Source organism: Photinus pyralis, unplaced genomic scaffold, assembly GCF_008802855.1.
Source record: "Photinus pyralis isolate 1611_PpyrPB1 unplaced genomic scaffold, Ppyr1.3 Ppyr1.4_LG6, whole genome shotgun sequence".
Taxonomy (NCBI): Eukaryota; Metazoa; Arthropoda; class Insecta; order Coleoptera; family Lampyridae; genus Photinus; species Photinus pyralis.
Window position 1 is genome coordinate 44,557,295 of NW_022170663.1, and position 19,150 is coordinate 44,576,444.

Below are 19,150 nucleotides of genomic sequence, written 5' to 3' on the forward strand. Positions count from 1 at the left end.
CATAATCTAACGAAACTGGTATAAGAAACGTGGAAAATAGGTAGATAAATAAACGTTTTTTAGTGTTAATCTGACAAACGTATATAATACGTTTTTAATTTACCATATACCTACTGGAATATTGAGGTTGGTCTATATGGATACTGTGGACTGTTAACGGCGCTAATTACCGATGCAAAGGAAAGAAGAATGCCCAGGTTTACAAATAGGCAAAGAAGAAAATAGACCCTGAATGTTTGTGATGGACTTTGTAGGTAATTATTATGCGCTTTATTAATTCAGACCTTTGATTTGATTAAAAATATACAATCTACCAACCACATATATTGCATTTGTTATATACGTTTATTTTTTTAATCTAGGAATATTATATTTATGAATGCTGAATTAGCAGTACATTATCGACGAATGTAATACGATTAATGCGTACTCTGTATGCGAAATTTAAACGTATTCAGCAAACGCATATTATAAATCGTATATAAATGGGAATAATAAACGCAATAATATTCTACAAGATCTAGCAATATCCGCCGGACATTTATGCGTATTGTATATACGTAGGGTTTTAGTCTACAATAAACGCTTTTTATACGGAACTGTGTTGCTTGGGCACCGAGACCCTTTCACCAAGGCTCCGAACCTGGACCATGAAAATGTCTTCAATTTCCTGTTAGTATTCGGTTGTATACAGACGCGTTCACACGCCTTATTATCAGCTTAATCAACATCCATCATATCCTAGAGTTTATGCGATTATAGTGACATTCCGTGCGGTGAAGGCATCCATCGGACGCGTTCCCGAGTGACGGATAAAGAGACTCCCATACAGACACCTAAATAATCGTAAAGTGACTCGTGTTTCGGTGGGTAGTGACGATTGTAAGTGGCTCGCCGGGGTTAACACCCACACTGGTAGTGACGAATGTCGTTGCCATCAGAGTTGGACTGGGTCACTGGGTCAACTGGGTCACCTGGGTCACTGGGTCGCTGGGTCACGTCCTACTCTTTTCAGTTAGACCCAGTGACCCAGTTTGACCCAGTGACCCAGTTTGACCCAGTGACCCAACTTGACCCAGTTTGACCCAGTTTGACCCAGTGACCCAGTTTGACCCAGCGACCCAATTTCACCCGGGGATCCAATTCGACCCAGTCACCTATTTTGATCGAATAACGCAGTTAAGTCAGTGCCCTCGGTTCAAGTGTACAGATTATGCAATAAATGAAATGCTGGTTTGTTGAAAATAATACTCGATTGCTTGACAACTGCCATTTCTGTGATGTTTGCTTTAATACTGCCGTAAAAAACTTTCCATGTCCCGAATTGTATTAGAATAATGTTATTTCTTTGCTTCAGGGCTTACCAGTTTGCTTACAGGTGTTCATTCACATTTAATTTTTTTCTACTAGTTAGCTTAATCCAAATAAATCTTTTTCTAAATACTTTCATTGACTGCTTGACTACAAACTATAAACAAATGCATTTGATTTTTTTTAGGTATTAGTTCTCTTGAATGAAATTGGGCTACGTGCTTGTTGCCGAATATTATTGAGGAAGTTTTTTTTAAAATTAAAAGTTACTTGAAATTGTTTTGGATGATCTAACAATAATTTAATTACTGGGCCACCGGGTCAAAACGGGTCACTGAGTAAAGCTGGGTCAAGATGGGTCACTGGGTCAAGCTGGGTCACCGGGTCAAGCTGGGTCACCGGGTCAAACTGGGTCACCGGGTCAAGCTGGGTCACTGGGTCAAACTGGGTCACTGGGTCAAGCTGTCTCACCGGGTCAAGCTGGGTCACCGGGTCACTGGGTCACCGGGTCACTGGGTCAGTAAACTAACTGGGTCACCGGGTCACTGGGTCACTCTATGCTTGACCCAGTCCAACTCTGGTTGCCATCTTGATGTGGGCAACAGACTGATACCACAGACTACAATAAACCTATCCAGGTATACCAACATAATTTTGTTGGTGATATTGTATATAATAAATAAATAAGTTTCTTTATTCCCATTAATACAAAAAGATCTGGCCACGATAGGCATGCACGCCCACTAAATCACCTAATTTATTTAACCCCACACCTGACACCAATTGTAACGAACTAGTTAGAAACGATTATTTATTTAATAACTTATTTGTAATGAAAATTATAATTAACAATTAACAACATTAATTAAACCCTACCCCTTTCGAGGATATGACGGACTGTTCCTGTTAAAATAATATCCTTGTCGCATTGGCGACTGCAATTTCGGTACAATATAGTACTGTCGTAGTTTTCACTTTTGATTTAAATTAAATGGCTTATGCTTAGATATGATTTACAGATTACACCTCATGTAATTTTGAGAAAAGTGATTGTGTACAAATTTTGACAAAAGCTTCATACGCGGAACAATCTAAAGGCAGATCTTTCCCTCAAACTCCTTCCTGTCGCTTTGTCTTCTGTCCCACTTTTCGTCAACTGCCAACGTAACGGCAATACAAAGGAACATATTGTAGGCTTTTTGCGGCAAATCAACTTCCCCCTTCCCGTCCTCATTACACATCGCGATAATTTTGGCGGTGACTCCCCCGACCTGTCGAATAAACTCTTTTTCGTTCCAGGCACCTGTTGCCGCTTCCATCAAATTTAACTTCATTGAAATGCATTCAAGATATCTCTTTAGGCGACGATCATTCGGAAATTCGGTATACAAAAAAACGCGAGACGCGTAATCCTCTTTAACGTCGGATTTGCAAAGGCAATACGTGTAGTGCGGCGCTGCTAGCTTGACCCAAGATTTTCGCAAATTCATCGGGACGATCTACAAAGCTTATTAAACAGAATGGGATAGAGTGGGCCCATTGTACTTACCCTGACTGCAGTTACCAGAGTGATAAAGGATAACGTCACCAAAATTCTCATGGCTGAGGATGCAAAATATAGCGGAATAAAGCAGATTGTGTCTTATATGACATTGTTTAGATATTTACTGACAAGGGAGACTTATTGCACCGCTTCAAGTACATAATCTGTTTTGATCGTGCCACTCAATATAACTTTGTTTACTAATTCCAGCCACATTCACGTAGTAGCTGGATTCTCCTTGAACGTGATGTTTATTTATTCTTTTTTTCGTGGTGCAGATCGTGAGTGCTTGAAAACAATGTGAATTTTAAGAATTTTATTTCTTTATATTTATTCATTTAATTTCCATCATCACTACTTATCTCCCTTCTCTTTCCAATCCCCCTCCCAAAACTCATCATCTTCGACTTTTCTACGTTTAACTGCAACTTTCAAAATATCTCTCCATTCTTTCCTTCATTTCCTTCATTTGTTCTATTTCTGTTGCCATTATTATTGCCTCGTCCGCGTATACCAGTGATTATACCTTTCTTCTCCCCAATACCTTTCCATGTCTCTTATTCGGAGATTAGATAAGGTTGGGCATGTGCAAAACACTTCATTCTTCCATACTTACCGACAATCTGGTTTCGCTTAATATTTTGTCCTTTAACTTGTTGTTTATTCTCCCATTTTCCATCATATTCCATAATTCTTCCCTGGCCACTATATCTCCGCTTCCAGGTCCATGAAAAACACAAAATCTTTTCAGCCCTATTATCCAATTCCCTTTCCACCAATCTGTGTAATAGGTATAATCAGTCGATCGTTCCCCTCCATTTTCCGAAACCCATTTGATTCCAACCTCCTCTTTTCTGCCATTTCTCTTTCTAATCTTCCATTCCGTAGTCAATATGGTGATCCTCTTATAATTTTCTACGTAGTATTTGCAGCCTCTTTCGAAAATCGGCACTATTACCCCTTCCTGCCATTCTTTGGGTAAACCCCTACTTTCCATACCTTGTTTACTCAATTCCTCATCCTTTCCTTGATCCTATCTGTGGCGAAAATCCATGCCTCATTTCTTATCTCGTCTCTCTCTCTGTCGCTTTCCCTTCTTCAGCTTTTTTATTTGCTGCTCGATCTCTTCTCTTGTTATTTCATATCTTTCAACGTCCACCCTTCGTACCTCATCAATAGCCTCCTCCTCCCCCTCTTGATTTCCTTGTAGCATCTTGACTAAATGTTGTTTCTATTCCTCTAATTGCATTTCTCTCCCACATGATCTTTTTTCCTCTGTTTATCACCTTCGAAAAATCCTTCTCTGTTTTTATTTCCCTGGTTTGCTCTTCGTATTCTTTTTGCTTCTCTATCTTTTTCTTGTTACGTTTTCTTTTGTACTGTTTCTTTTATCTCGCCTCTGTTTCCTCTCTTCTTTCTCTCCCCATCATTTCTCTATATCTATTTATCTCTCCTTTACACCCTATGTACTCCCTCATACTTCTTCTCCCTGTTCCTCTGGTCTCCCTCTATACACCTTTACAGTATCCCTTGCCCATAACTGCATCTTCGTTCGTCTTTGCGTCTTTTCATTTTTTGGTTTCCTTATCTTCCCTTTTAAACTCAGTTCCATCGATTTATGATTCGATTCTACTCTTGTTCCTATTTTCATCTACTCCCTACAGCATTTTTCCATTTACTATTGTGCAGTCAATTACCGACCTCCCTCTTCCTCCCATGTATGTGAATTTCACGTCCCCATTTCCCTCCATATTCCCGTTGAAAATTCTCCAGCCTCTCTTTTCTGATGACTGTCGTAACATCGATCTGTCTATGTTGCACTGTTTATCTCTTGATTTTGTATCTCGTGTTCCCTCTTCCCGTCTCTACTCATTTTCCTTTGAGTCCTATTCTGGCATTAAAATCCCCTCCTCCCCTACTTTTATTTTTTTCGTTTCATCCCTCCATTCTCTTATTCCTTTTTTACCTTTGTTAATATTCTTCCTTTTGCTATTCCCTTTAAATTTCTTTTCAAAATTGATTCTTCCATATTATGTTCTTCATTTTCTCCCCATGATTCTACCATCCCCACGAACATCATATCCTTTTACAAACTCCCAGAATTGAGCTACCCCCTCTAAATTCCATAATATCATTTTCATGTTGCCCGTCTCCATGTTTATCTCGATTTTTTCTTTTCTTCCGTTGATTGTGTCTGTACCCCCTCCCCTCTCTCGCCATTTATCTCTTCTTTTACCGTTAGTTTCTCCCTCCAACCCCTGCCCTTCCCTCTCGCATTCTTTTCAAATCTGTTCTCACTCATCCTTTGTCTCCATTTGTATTATTCATCTTCTATAATAGTTACCCATATCTAATCACCATCTTACTCTCTTCCCCGTTCCTATTTCCCTTTGCGCAACCTGTCTAATTCCTCTTTGGACTCTTATTCTTTCTTCATATGTCATCTATGCATATCCCCTTTTCCTACCATAACCCTATTTCTCCTCTCTTAATTTCTTCTTCGAGTTTTTTATCCTTTCCTTTTTCCTTATACCATTACTCTTCCCATTTCTTTCCTTAATCCTCCTCTGGCATCTTCTCTTTCATTTCATATGTTTGCTTCTTTGTCTCATTAGCCGTTCTCATTTTCTCCTGTACTCCTTCCATCAATTTATCGATGAATAACGCAATGGTTTTCTTCTCCTTCCCTGAATTCGCGCTCTACCTCTTTTTCTTTCCGTCGCCGCTTTCCTTTGTTCCGGTGATTTTATAACCTTCTTCTTAAACACTTTGGACCACATACTTTTCGTCGTTTACTCCCTAGGCTCATCTCCGGCCGTGTTAGGCACATGTCCGTCTCAACAGCTAGGAGGCATTCGCCCCTTTCCGGTATTGGTATAAAGGGACGTCGATCGAAGAAATGCCGTTGGTTCCGTTTTTGGCTAAATATAAATAGGTAAGTGCTCCCTCTTGTAAACAACAGTTGCATTCTGCTCTTTATCTCTAGAGAATTCCCCCCCCCCCCCCCAGCAAGGTTTTTTATTTGAGTGATAAAATCGGAGAGCCGCTTTTCAAATACAAATCGAGATTAAATAAACTCAATGTGATAAACAATTGGTTCGGCTAATGGTAATGGCTAGTCAAAACAAGTTCCTTAAATCAGAGTGACGTCTTCGGACAGCACTTCCTGCAATAAATAAAATTTTATATACAACAGCATACGGCAGGGAATTTAAAGACAATTTTATTTTCGGCTTTACTTTTAAGTTAGTGGGGTTTCAGCCAAAGGCTGCTCTGCCAATCCAACCCACTATACATTTACAAAATCATGCCCGAACCCGGGGACTCTTTGTGCCGCAGTCGGGCTTCCTCGCCAGTGCGCCACACTGGCCAATCTGCGCGCAACAAATCTACTTTCGCGAAATTGAAGCTGACTTGCTTGAACTAGCGATACATACGAACTTTTTCTTCCGCAAAACGCTGCACTCATCACAAAAACAACATTACCAGGGTGCTGCAAAAAAATCAACTTTGCATAAGGAATTTTGTTTGAAGTAATTTTAATATTCCTAAAGAAATCGAACCGTGAGAATTATTTGCATGAAACAGATATTTACTAATACAAATCGAATTCAAACTGAATTTTTGGTTATTTTGTTTCATTGATTGAAAAATTGCATTTATTTTCAGTAATACCGTTCCCTTGGTTGAATATAATTTTTTTTGTAACATTCAGAGATGTATATATTTTTAACAGAAAAATGTCCAGTAATTCATTATGTGGTAAAGGTGAATTTTAGATAACCTGCACCACGACCTTTGGTGGTTTTGTCATTTTTGAACTTACAAGAACACTCTGTAAGAGTGCTTCCGTGCTGAGCTTTTAGTTAGTGGTGGAGAGAGGGGAGGCATGACTTTCCACTATTATGGTTGATTTTTGGAATCGGAAGTGGGATTTGTCTAAATCTTGGCATAAACGGAAATGTAATGCAGGGTGGGTCATCTAGAGATACTGAACTTTCATGGAACTTTCATGGAAAGCCAAAAGCTCAGAGATGGGGGAATTGCATCTGCGTCCGGTTCAGCAAGTGTTCGTGTAAGTGGCCATGCAAAATGTTTTCGTTTTTCCTCAAGATCATGAAATGACAGCAAAAGTGACTACAAACAAGCTATGGTATCTCGAGGTACTTGAAAATTGTGCTGTTCCTGTGAGGTGTGTTCTAAATTGGCTGAATTTATTAACATACTTTGTTTCATCCAGAGATTCCAAAACAAATTTGGTGTCCCTCAAAAAATATGGTCATGACCTTTTCCACAGCGGTAAACAAACCAATTTAAATTTTCAGTCACGTTCTCTAACAAAACATAACTCTCTTTGTGCTTCCAAGCGAATAGCTAATAAAATTTGTTCACGTCTTGTTATATTTACAGGACGTTGAAATAATAAATATCCCACGGTGAGTTATTATTTGTACAGTATGCGACTAATAACTCTAACATTATCACTGGTGACAATTTCAATTTCGGTAAAGGTGTGTGACTACCATTACCAAAACCATCACGATAACACCGATAATTTTAGGTAATTCCCGAAGGCATCAAAAATTCGTGGATCTTATCGACAGCACCGGTAATCAGTGAATGCATTTGTGCCACGGGCGTCGACGAAGGCGTCGGACGTAGGGTCTTCTCTTACACCGAGTATCCAGACGATTCTTGTCTCAAATGCTTCCTTAAGTGTGTGTTTGTTAAACTGGGGATGCTAGATCCTGGTAGCGGCGAGTGGACCGAGGCTGAGATTCTGCGACGGTTTGAAGGGGTAACGCCAACTATCTTCCGTTACTGCCAAAACCAAACCGTCGATGACATGGACTTTTGCCAAAAATCGTACAGGATGTCTTTATGTTTTGTTCATATGATTATGACTAATGTTACGTAGGTTAGATTTAATGACCGAATAAATCTACTGTGGCATTTTTCACCTGTTGTTTTCCAAGTTGCAACGCTACTTTCCCTTTTAATATGCTAGCTGTACAAATTATTTCTTTTGCTTTTGCTGTGTGTTCAAATGGCAATTATGCATGCTGACAATATTTAATATGGTTGGAAGATACCTTGTCCCTGATATTCTGCCCCTATGTTCCCTACCAAACCATATCTAAGTGCTCACGATCCTTCCAAGTAGAAGAGAAGCATTTTATGGCCTCTTTGACGGATTATTATTACCCGTGGAAGAGCTTCCCCACAATAGTTATGTCTTAGTCTCCATTCCATACCGATGTACCATGTCCTTTCTTATTGAGGATCAGTGCCAGTCTGCCAAATCCAAACCTTTCGTAGTACGTGGGAAGTTGGCACAGTCTTGCTTTGGCAATTAATGACTTAAACCCATTTTTCCAAATTTGAACGCTTGTAGCCGTTTTGTTTCTTTTCATACCTATTGTTTGTTGATAATTATCTATTCAATATAAACATTATTCGAAAAGCAGGGTCACGCATCAATGTGGTTATTTACAGTACGTTCGCAGAATGTGTACGTTCCTATCACGATCAGCAAGTTATTAAAGGCAATAGTTCAGAAGCAAGTTCCATATTTGCGCGGACAATGATGAGATTTGTTGCTGTTACATTATTACAATTCGTAATGGTTGCAGCTATTCAGGTGCAAAATCTATTTAGGTTGGATTCGTTTTTACACTTTGTTTTAGGAAGTTCCGACGGAAACCAGACTCGCATGGGAAAAAATGGGACAGGCTCACTTTAGCTACTGCGTTGCGGCGACCGGAGTAAATTCAATTACGGCGTACAGAGCCGTAAGACATTGTCGCGTGTCAAATGATTGCGCGCTAAAGTGCTACTTTAAGTGTATTCAAGAAAGGTTGAACTTCATGAGCGCAACGGGTGAATTTGTTGAGGAGGAGATCGTTCGAAATGGGGTCAATGCACAATTGGCCAAAAAATGCATTGCGCAAACAAAAAATGAAGCCGATCTATGTAAAAAGGCATTTGATTTATACATGTGCATAGTTTATGCTTTATCTCCACCTGTTTATTAAAGTGTATCATTAGACTGTCTTGTTTTGTGTTTGACTTGCCCATCTAAGTCTTGGAGATGTTAGCACCCCTAAATCGGGACCCCAATTTGACACACATCCAAAATTTTGTGCCAATCCAGCCTTTTGTTTCGAACAAAATCAAAATTGTAGAACACCATCATCCTCATACCGACGAATGCCTTGTACTGACATGACACAAAACTATAGTTTTGTGGTGGTTTTCTCCTGATTTGTGCGCCAATACTGAGGTTTTGTGCAGTTTTCGTTTTGAACTAAAGGGGCAAAAACTTAACACAGCACTTCTACTTTTTGTTAGCATGATCTCGCCCTCGAGATAGGTAACTTGTCGTTCGTGCCCACAGTTGAGAGTCGAGGGCAGTCCCGGCACTAGATGTCGTAACTAATGTAGTTAGAAAAAATTCGATAGCTTCCTCATATTTAAAAGAATGATCAAAATGTACATGAATATTACTTCTGGTCAGGACCATGTAATCAAAACATAAACCAAAAATGAAAAAAAATTGACAACAATAAAGGTTAACGGAAATCCGAACACGTGGTACATTAAGGTTTAATCATGTCAATTTCAAAAAGAAAAGTTGAACATTATAAACAGATATAAAATGTTGTATACAAAATACAAGAAATTATAAAGAAATCCAAAGATTAAACTGCACACTTTCGTGACGAATGTTAAAATGAAGAAGACCGCTTTTCTCTTTTAAAAATTGCGTGGTTGCCAGCTCTCAAAAATGTGTCCATCATCGCAGGGTATGAGTATGGGACCAATTTTGATTATTTGAACATTGTTTAAAACCCTTGTTATTGAATAAATTAGATAAAATAAACTAGGGTGATAATGCAGTCGATGAAGAACGATTTTTGTCCATTTCTGGTCATCTATAATAAACACAATAGAATTTAATTTGTGGCCAAGACGGAAGTGACTGAAAAATACTGTTTCAGACATTCAATTTGCCTTTGCCATCGTTGCACTTTTCAAATCTTTACATTCATATCTGCTATAGGCTTTTACAATGAGAGAGGTTGAACGCCCTTTTTTTTCTTTAACTGGTCTACACACCCTACTGCTCTTTTATTAAATGATGGTTTGATTCCGGGATAGATTTAAACGTTGACGTACTTATATCAAAGAGTAACCATAATGTAATCTTTGCTTATATGATGAACACGTCTTTCGCTAATGTCAGTACTTTGGATTCTCAATCTGAAAATAAACTAGTGAAATTCTACAGTGAACACTTACGGAAGGTTTTTTCTAAGTCTTTTTCGTTTGCTGAAGTTGACGAACGCACTGTGCTGCGACATATTTCTAGAGTAAAATCTAAATCTGCAGGGTCAGATGGAATCACTATAAAAATGCTAAACTTGTGCTGTCCATATATTTTACCATACCTAACGTACTTAATAAATGTTTGCTTAAAGACTGGTACTTATCCTGATGGCATATGTTACCCCACTACCAAAGATCAGTAAACCAAGCACCGTCAATGATTTGAGACCAACAAGTATTTTGCCGGTTTTGTCAAAAGTTTTGGAGAATGCAATGTCAACAAATAAATGAGTTTTTAAAAGTTGAATCCATTTTACCAAATACCCAATCCGCTTTCAGGGTTGGATATAGCTGCTCTACAGCATTATTGAATGTCACTAATGATATCATTTGTTCTGTCGATCAAGGCGCACTTTCAGCTTTAGTTTTGCTTGATTTATCCAAAGCTTTCGATACGATAAACCACAAAATACTTATAAGCATCCTCAATTACATTGGCTTCAATCCCAATGCGACTCGATTGGTCGCCAACAAGTTGTACTAAGGGAGCATATCTCATCGGTTATTAGAATAACGTCGGGAGTACCTCAGGGATCGGTGTTGGGACCACTTTTGTTCTCTATATATACCAGTAATTTTCATCACATCATGTCCATCATGTCAAATTTCATCAATAGGCTGATGATGTTCAATTACAATTCAGTTTCTCTGCATCAGATTCTGTCAAGGCAATAAGCCATATAAACTCAGATATTAAACATATAGTTCATACGTCTGAACTACATGGACTACGGATTAACCCTTTCAAATCGTCCTTCATTATTTTTGGTCCACGTAGAACCAGAACTGGTCATATTAATAATTTAGCAATTAAAATAAAAGACATGGTTCTAGTACCAAAGCAGTGTGTAAAAAACTTGGGTTTGTGGATGGACTGCGCTTTGCGCTTTAAACAGCACGTTACCGCCATTAGTCGTAGGGCGTTTGGCAATTTAAAGTTAATTTTTAACCATCGGCAGTCTTTAAGCTATCATCTAAAGGTGCTATTGTGCGAGTCCTTAGTTTTATCTAATTTTAATTACTGCGACTCTGTGTGTATGGTCCTTGCCTTGACAGAAGTGATACTGATAGAATACAAAAAAATTTCAAAATTCGTGCCTACGTTTAATTTTTGGTGTAAAAAAATATGAACGCATATCTCACAAGATAAAAGAAGTCGGCTGGCTAAACATGGCAAACAGGAGATACCTGCACTCTGCCACTCTATTTCATAGTATTATTACCAATTGTACGCCTAGGTATCTGTACGAGAAGATTCAATTTATCTCTAACATTAGATTACATAAACTAATTACTCGACCTCTCCATCGAACCAAGATTTTCGAACGATCGTATGTTTATAACGTTGCAAAAATACACAATCTTTTGCCTACTGATGTTAAAATGCTTGGGATGGTTTCATTTAAAACTAAATTATTTAAAATTACACTGGATAGACAAAACATGAGCTTTAATTAATTTTTTTTTATATATTAATGTCATTCTCTTTGATATAAATTGTACGACATCACATCTCCTGTTTGATTTCTCTTTGTACACATCCATCATTTATATCTGATTTCCTTATATTGATTTTTGGTTCATTTAGAGTAAGACATAATGTTTTTATTTTTTATTTAAATTTTAATTTTTTGTTTATTCATCCACCTACTATAACTATAATTTTCCACTATCGTTATCTTTAAGTAATGTAATCTAAAGGGGTTAAGTGGAAGAGCAGAAGCGCGGGTTCTTTGTACCAAAGCATCTGAACTTCGCCTCATTAGATTAACGGGTAAACTTGTTAATTACATGGTTATAATAATACCTAATTGCCACTCGTTATTCTAATAAAGACACATTATTATTATTATTACTTAAAGTAGAAAGGTTCGTAGTATGTACATAGAATATTTCTGTGTGCTATGGCAGGTGGTCACTATGCCCCCCACAAAACACCTTTCCAGCTAGCTCAAAACCAATCAACGTTGAAATTTAGAATTGTAATTAGTTTCCTCGTAGGAATCCGGCTCCTGTCAGAATGAAAAATGCCAATGTTATCTTTAAATTATTAACTTGAGAGACTTAGTAGCCTCGATCGGCTTCCGAAGATTCGAAAGAATCAACCACACAAATTTTCACACCTGGCACAAATAGAAAAATCTGACATAAAGCTATCCGGATCGCACAATAGATTCAATAAACACACAATTAATTGATCGACAAGGACAAAAATTTATTCCGAAACACTTGAAAAGCTTACAAAGCTCGGTCGACAATTAAAATAATAGATCTGAAAGTTACTTATAGTTTTTTTTCTTAATAATCCAAATAATTTGGGCGTAAATGGTTTGCGATACCAGCCACACTTAACTCGCACACAAAGTTGATAGCTTCAAAACATCACAGAATTAGATGAGAAACAAAACTGGCTTGTTGAATTTTATTAGAAATGCTGTAGCTGTTCGGACGGTAGAAACTTTGATCTATTATGAAGATTTATTATGAAGATACGCGTTAAACTTCTCAAGCCACATTGGTTAACTTGATTCTGCACACCCTATTTCGAAACCGAGGAATTGCGTTTTCTCATAAACAGGCTGACTGCCCGTAAAAGATTCGCGTAAACAAATGGACACGCCCATCCATCGTCGCGAAACCGACAACAGCCGTTTTTTCGTTGTCTCCAGAAAACACCATAACATAAACTTCTTCTATATGAATTTTCAAATAAATCGCCAATCACGATCCCGTCCCCACTTCTCCAATACAGAACGCGCAATTCTATGCGTCTTCCTTATCAGCACCAGATGTGCATTTCCTTCATATTACCTAACTTTTGCCTGATATATGGTCCTTATCGAAAACAAATAAATAAAAACCATCTTATGTAAATTGAATAATTTACAAAGGCGATAAAATTAAAATGAAAAAATTATGCATCTAACAAATTTCTAAGAGCAAAAATGAACACTGAGACACTGAAGTAAAATAAACCAACTTTGTAATCCCTCAGATTTACATAATAAACTTAAATATTCTTGCATACAAGATGTCCCGTAATTATTTCTAGTTTAGACCTAAATAACGTCTTTAATGACGTTGTGTCTACAACATAATACATAAGAGTATTAAAACCACAGTAGATATGCCATTTTATTTCAGTCACAGCCAACTTTCCTTTGAACAAAGTAACCAAATTTTTAAAAAGTCAATTTTGAAAAATTGACTTTTAGTTGTTTGTAGTTATCTCATTGCCCTTATATCTAATAAATAGCAAATGACAGGACAGAAATACTGTACCTATATGTTACTTTTTTAGTTGGTCACGAATTCACGATTTATGTCTTCAAAACGCAAAAAAAATAAATTTGGATAAATTGGGAATGTTGAAAAATGTCAGGTTGCAACATTTTCAAGTGTCCAAGTGAAAAGATTCTCCGCGATTTTTCATAACCACGTTTCCACACAAAAATGTGTCAAAAGTACGAGTATTCATACTGCAATTTTTGTCCGAAACTCTGACATTTTTTCCAGTCACCTAGGCATATTTGAATTTTCCTAAACTGGACGTTTACACCTTGAGCAGCGAGGATCTTTTTGCGAATGTACCGATTATCCTGTCCAACGAAAGGCTGCGAACGTACTTAACGTCATTTTTTTTGGTGCTATCACACAATTAATTATTATTTGTAACCGGATGTAGGAAACACTACCAAGTAATAGGAGCAGTTGGTGTGTAGTCATCTATTTTGGAAAATTCTCCACTATCAAGGACAAACTTTTGCGGTTGACGAGGGTGTTTAGAATTTTTCGTGCTAATTCGCCAGACGTATTTATATTTGTATGGAAAAACTTCCGTGATAAGCGTAATTGACTAATTAGTTCACGCATCACGTAACTATCGATTGCTGAGGTCAATGCTTTTAAAGTATTAGGAAATGATCGACTGTTTACATTTTCTAATGGCGTTTTTAGATTAGGGTTCATAACAATTGACTTTCAACTTACAATATAAAGGTGTCATTGCGCCATTGTACCTACTGTATTTGCCTAATTCGTCATGTTTAAGATTGTTTTGGTACTGGTTTCAGCATTAACAGTCAATGCAGTGGTTCAAGTATGGATATTAGCAGTTTAGTTAGGTAACACATTACAAACTTTGATTCCGTTTTTCCAGGTGGTCCCGCAAAGTACCCGAGTGCAATGGGTCGAAACGTTCACTCCTCTTTTCAGTAAGTGTGTGGCGTACTCAAAGGTGGACTCGATTCTTGCCTACAAATCGGTTTCCGAGACGCTGTATTCCAATAACGACAACCTAAAGGTGTACTTTAAATGCGTCTTTGAAGGCTTAAATATGATAGATGCGGGAACTGGAAATTTCCTCGAAAAGGAGTTGTGTAGGCAACTTAAGGGCGTCACGCCAGAGATTGCAAAGAAGTGTGTGGAGTTGTACAAACACGACAGAGATATAGCTGATAGGGCTTTTAACTTGTACAGATGCATCGTCCAATGTCTTGCGAAGAGCACAATTGATGTAAAGGACCATTAATGTAAAATAATCATCTGCGTTGTTACCAAAAACTAATTTAACTTATTAAAGGTATTATTGCAATTTCTTCCGTATAGGTACGCCTAACCGTCATACTTTAATTGAAAAGTTAAAATCCGGCTGCTGTCTTGAAGCAACAGTATTGTAAAAGAAGGAAATAGGGTATTATATACAGTGTGTCCAAGATATGAATGAGGAGCATGAGGAAATCGGAAACCATAAAAAATACACTGTCGCTTAAATTAGAAACAAGTTAAGAAAGTAATCGTAAACGATTTAAAAAAAGGGCATTTCCACTTGCCTTCACTTCCCATTTGATTTGTATGATGCAACTTCTGTTAAAACTTCGTAAAAATCCGACTACAAATAAAAAAGTTAGCGCTGCATATGTACAATCCATTTTTGACTTACTTCAATTTATTTCAGTTTATCAGAAAAATCCTTCCCTAAAATTTTAGAAGAGTTGGTTTACAAATAACGAATGTGGGTCTGGGCATGCGCAATAATTGGTTTACGTGCTTTTAGACGGAAAATACTTATTCGACATTAGTTTTATCGTTATTTGAGGTGCCTATAAACAAAATTTCATTTAAATATCTTAAAAAAGAAAATTGAATTGCACAAATATAAGTTATCGTGCACAACTGCTCACGGACAGACAGACAGATGGACGAACAGACAGACGGACGGACAGGCAACAATACAACGATTTCGCGGATCATTAATAAACGGAAAAAGTTTAATGGTACATGAAGACACATAGAATTTTTACCATAACTTTTTTCTTATGCGCCACAGAAAAAATTCCTTCCTTGGTGCAAGCGTCGACACCATAACAAACCAAATAGTGAAAAAAGTAGAACAATAGCTCTTAAGATAAAGATCTAGTAGCGGCCGGACGGACGAACAGAGGGACTGCCAGACCGACGGACAGACGGACGGACAAATGAACGGACAAACGGGCGGACAAAGTGGCCACAATAGCGCATTTTTTTAAATTTTTGTGGAAATGCACTAAAAAGTTTCGTATTTTAGGACTTGGTAAAATGATGTTTTAAAACTGTAACCCAAAAGTACCAATTAATTCTCCAGACTATGGATTTACCGATTTACGAAAGCAATTAAAAAACGAAGCCTCATAGAAAAGAATACGTAGAGCTAAATGCATGTTATTCCTTTATATTCTAACAAAAGCATTATCCAGCTGGAAAATAATTTTGAAATTTTGACAACCAGTTAATTTCGGTGATACGCAATGTTTAAAAAGGAGCTCAATAGTATATGGTTTTGAAAAGCTAACGGAATAAAAAAACTGGATAGGGAAAGAACAATAATCGAGGTCACAATCGAGGGTAATTTACCCAATGATTTCAAAAATATTACAAATAGGTCACTGTAATATTATACAGGGGGAGTCAACCATTGCGCGGAGTAACTTAATGCCTTGATGATAAGATTTTGTATTATGATATGGTTGAATATTATCCACATTTTAAAAATATTTGGAATTATACAGGGTGCGCTCAGAAAGTAGGGCGCCAAAATAGTACATTTTTTTAAATAAAACCCCCTGTAATTAGAATGCATTTTTGAATTCTACGTGTAATTGTACGTCTTTTTTATTATATGGTTAATATCCGAAAAACTAGTAGTTTTAAAGATAATTCGATTTGTAAAAAAATTAGGCATTTGCAAGTGTCAGTATATTGCAGGGTATTTTGTCAAAATTATACAGGTCGCAACAGCCTAGTTGAGCTCAGAAAGGGTGTGTTCTGCGAATCTGTAACAGACAACAACAAGGGGTAGTGAATAGCGCGGCACATAAAATATTACGTAAGCAATGCTAACGTCTAACACGGAGGCAAGCGGATGTAGAAACTGTAATAATAAATACTCACTACACTACACTACACAAATAAAACGGTTATCTTTACTGATGGCTCGAAAAACCAACAAGGGGCGGGATCCGCCATTGTAGTTGATGGTGTGGTCCACTCCTGGGCCCTAAACCCTATAACCTCGGTGTATACTGCGGAACAGTTTGCATTATGGAAGGCTCTGGTACACATTCCCGTAGAACCTACAAATAAAACATATTTGATAGTTAGAGACTCCTTAAATGCCATAAATGCTGTAAAAGATATATACACGAGAGATCCTCTGGCTCGTTTATGTTGTTTGGTGGACCTGAGTGAGCATAATGTCAGACCTGTTTTTGTTTGGGTACCTGGACATTCTGGCATTAATGGAAATGAAATGGCTGATAGAGCAGCGAAAATTGCAATAACAGGTCCACGAATTGATGAGGAGCATGTCAAAATGACGGACGTACAATGTCACCTTAAACAAAAAATAATAGGAATCTGGCAAGGTAAATGGGAAAGACAAAGTACATCCCTATCACATGTTAAACTATCGGTGAAGGAAAAACTATACCTGAAAGATTTTCGTAGAGATGAACAAATAAAGATACATCGGTTAAGAATAGGCCACACAAATGTCACGCACCAATATCTTTTGACGGGTGATCCCAGGCCGCGATGCAATGCGTGTAATGTTGATCTCTCTGTGAAGCATGTAATCTGTGATTGTGTTAAGTATGTAAATCAGCGTGATAGGTTTAACCTAAAGGAAGATGTTAGAAGCAACCTTAACGAAATACCAAACTTGAAGAATGTGCTAAAGTTCCTGAAAGCAATAGGGATATACAGCAATGTATAAAAATATAAAGTTCTAAAATACTTACTTTTTACTTGGAAGGTATGTGTATGAATGGCGAGAAGACCCAAGTAGTCGAAGCCATACCTAAAAAAAAAAAAAAAAAAATACTCAATAAGAATCATTAATTCGAATGCCTTTATACCAGCAAATTCAGAAGATCAATTTTTCTTACAATCTTCGGGGTATAAAAGCATAAATGTGACACGTTAAATTCAAGAAAAGTACTTCACACGATGCACAAATAATTAAATTTCTATTGGTCCAATCAATTCAAAACGTAACCAAGATAATATGGGCCGATTCTTGGGAGTAGAACAATTAACGTAACTAATCAACTTGTAGATACCGGCTTCGGACAGGGTCTCGGGAATTTCAATCAATTAATATAAAGGAAAAGAAACGTAGTTAAACTAATACAAATGAATTCTCGGAGCCACACAAAAGTAATCGTAGGTAATGTAGATCAAATCGGGTCTCGATAAGCAAATTCTTCAGCAACGACACAGGTAGTGTAAGTAAAATCAGAGTTATCAAAGCAATTTACACGAGTAAAGCTTTCCTAACCGTTCATTAATACAAGTCAAGCACAATTATCAAAGTGTAGGCCAACAAACTCCGTGTGTAAATAGGACATAGGTAATAGTTGGTAGAATTGAAGTGAAATTTGTGCAGCCGGTAACGTAGAAACTCATCTACGGCGTTATTGACTTGATAAAATGGCGGTGGACCTCCCCAAATGATTCTTCCTTGCGCAACATTTAGAAAATACAACATTCAGCGGTTTCCAGGGATGTCGTCGATGTAGAAACAACAATCCGGTAAGTAGGGAACATAGTAGACAACACAAATAAGAAGCCTAAAAATGATTATTCAAAGTGAAATGGTAAATGCGTAATTTTTGTTAACATACCCAAAAAGGCCTTAGAAAATATACCTGCAAATGTCTCAGCTAGGTACAGAAAGCAACATAACAAAAGAAAGCTTCACTAAACTTATACAACACCAATAAAAATCCCCAAAGGCTAAAAATTGTAGTTACAATTGTGTGGTGACATACCTCTACCGTTAGGAAACACACCTTACATTTGATACGAAACGCTCTGTGTATACGACATTCGTAATATCTTCGTCGTCGACTATTTTGCGCCAACGCCGAGGAACAGATCTTTATGAAGACTCTCAGAAAGTTAGCGTGGAACTAGTTGCGATGAATGGGGTAGCGTGTTGATTTTGATTTAAAAGTGTATTTACATGTATAATCAGTTTATTTTTTTTCCTACGAACCACCAGTCCGAATTTCATGTCGTAATTCGTTATTATTTACATTTCTCATAAAATGCTGATATTTGTTTATTGCAGCATGGCATGATCCAAGATTATTACCAGTGTGATATTGACTTGTATGTGTCGATTAAGAATTTATTTCCGTGAGGAAAGAACCTCATGCAGTTGTATTAAATTAATAGTCATGCCCTTTTGATGATGTTTTTATGCACATGCAATTTAGCATTTTACAGATATACAACCTGTTGGTCTAAATGAAGCGTAGATATGTTTAGTGTGATTCTGTATTAAAATTATTTCTCTTGTTTTCCATTTGCTTTTATGTTTTTTTTTATTTGTTGAACAGCACTTTACTTGATATGATACCCGAT

General features: G+C 37.3%; 2 protein-coding genes across 2 annotated transcripts; one reads left to right on the forward strand and one right to left on the reverse strand.

Moving 5' to 3' along the window:
* Positions 1 to 2,258: 2,258 nt before the first annotated feature.
* Positions 2,259 to 3,086, reverse strand: LOC116173163. The gene is made up of 2 exons (XM_031490469.1): positions 2,861 to 3,086; positions 2,259 to 2,810 (listed from the first exon to the last, which is right to left on the reverse strand). Exons 1-2 carry the CDS (start codon positions 2,909 to 2,911, stop codon positions 2,403 to 2,405), a joined length of 459 nt encoding a protein of 152 aa, XP_031346329.1. The 5' UTR covers positions 2,912 to 3,086; the 3' UTR covers positions 2,259 to 2,402.
* An 11,088-nt stretch (positions 3,087 to 14,174) lies between these two features.
* Positions 14,175 to 15,057, forward strand: LOC116174226. Its single transcript, XM_031492119.1, has 2 exons — positions 14,175 to 14,342; positions 14,403 to 15,057. The coding sequence occupies exons 1-2, from the start codon at positions 14,286 to 14,288 to the stop codon at positions 14,772 to 14,774; spliced, it is 429 nt and encodes a 142-aa protein (XP_031347979.1). The 5' UTR covers positions 14,175 to 14,285; the 3' UTR covers positions 14,775 to 15,057.
* Positions 15,058 to 19,150: the final 4,093 nt, after the last annotated feature.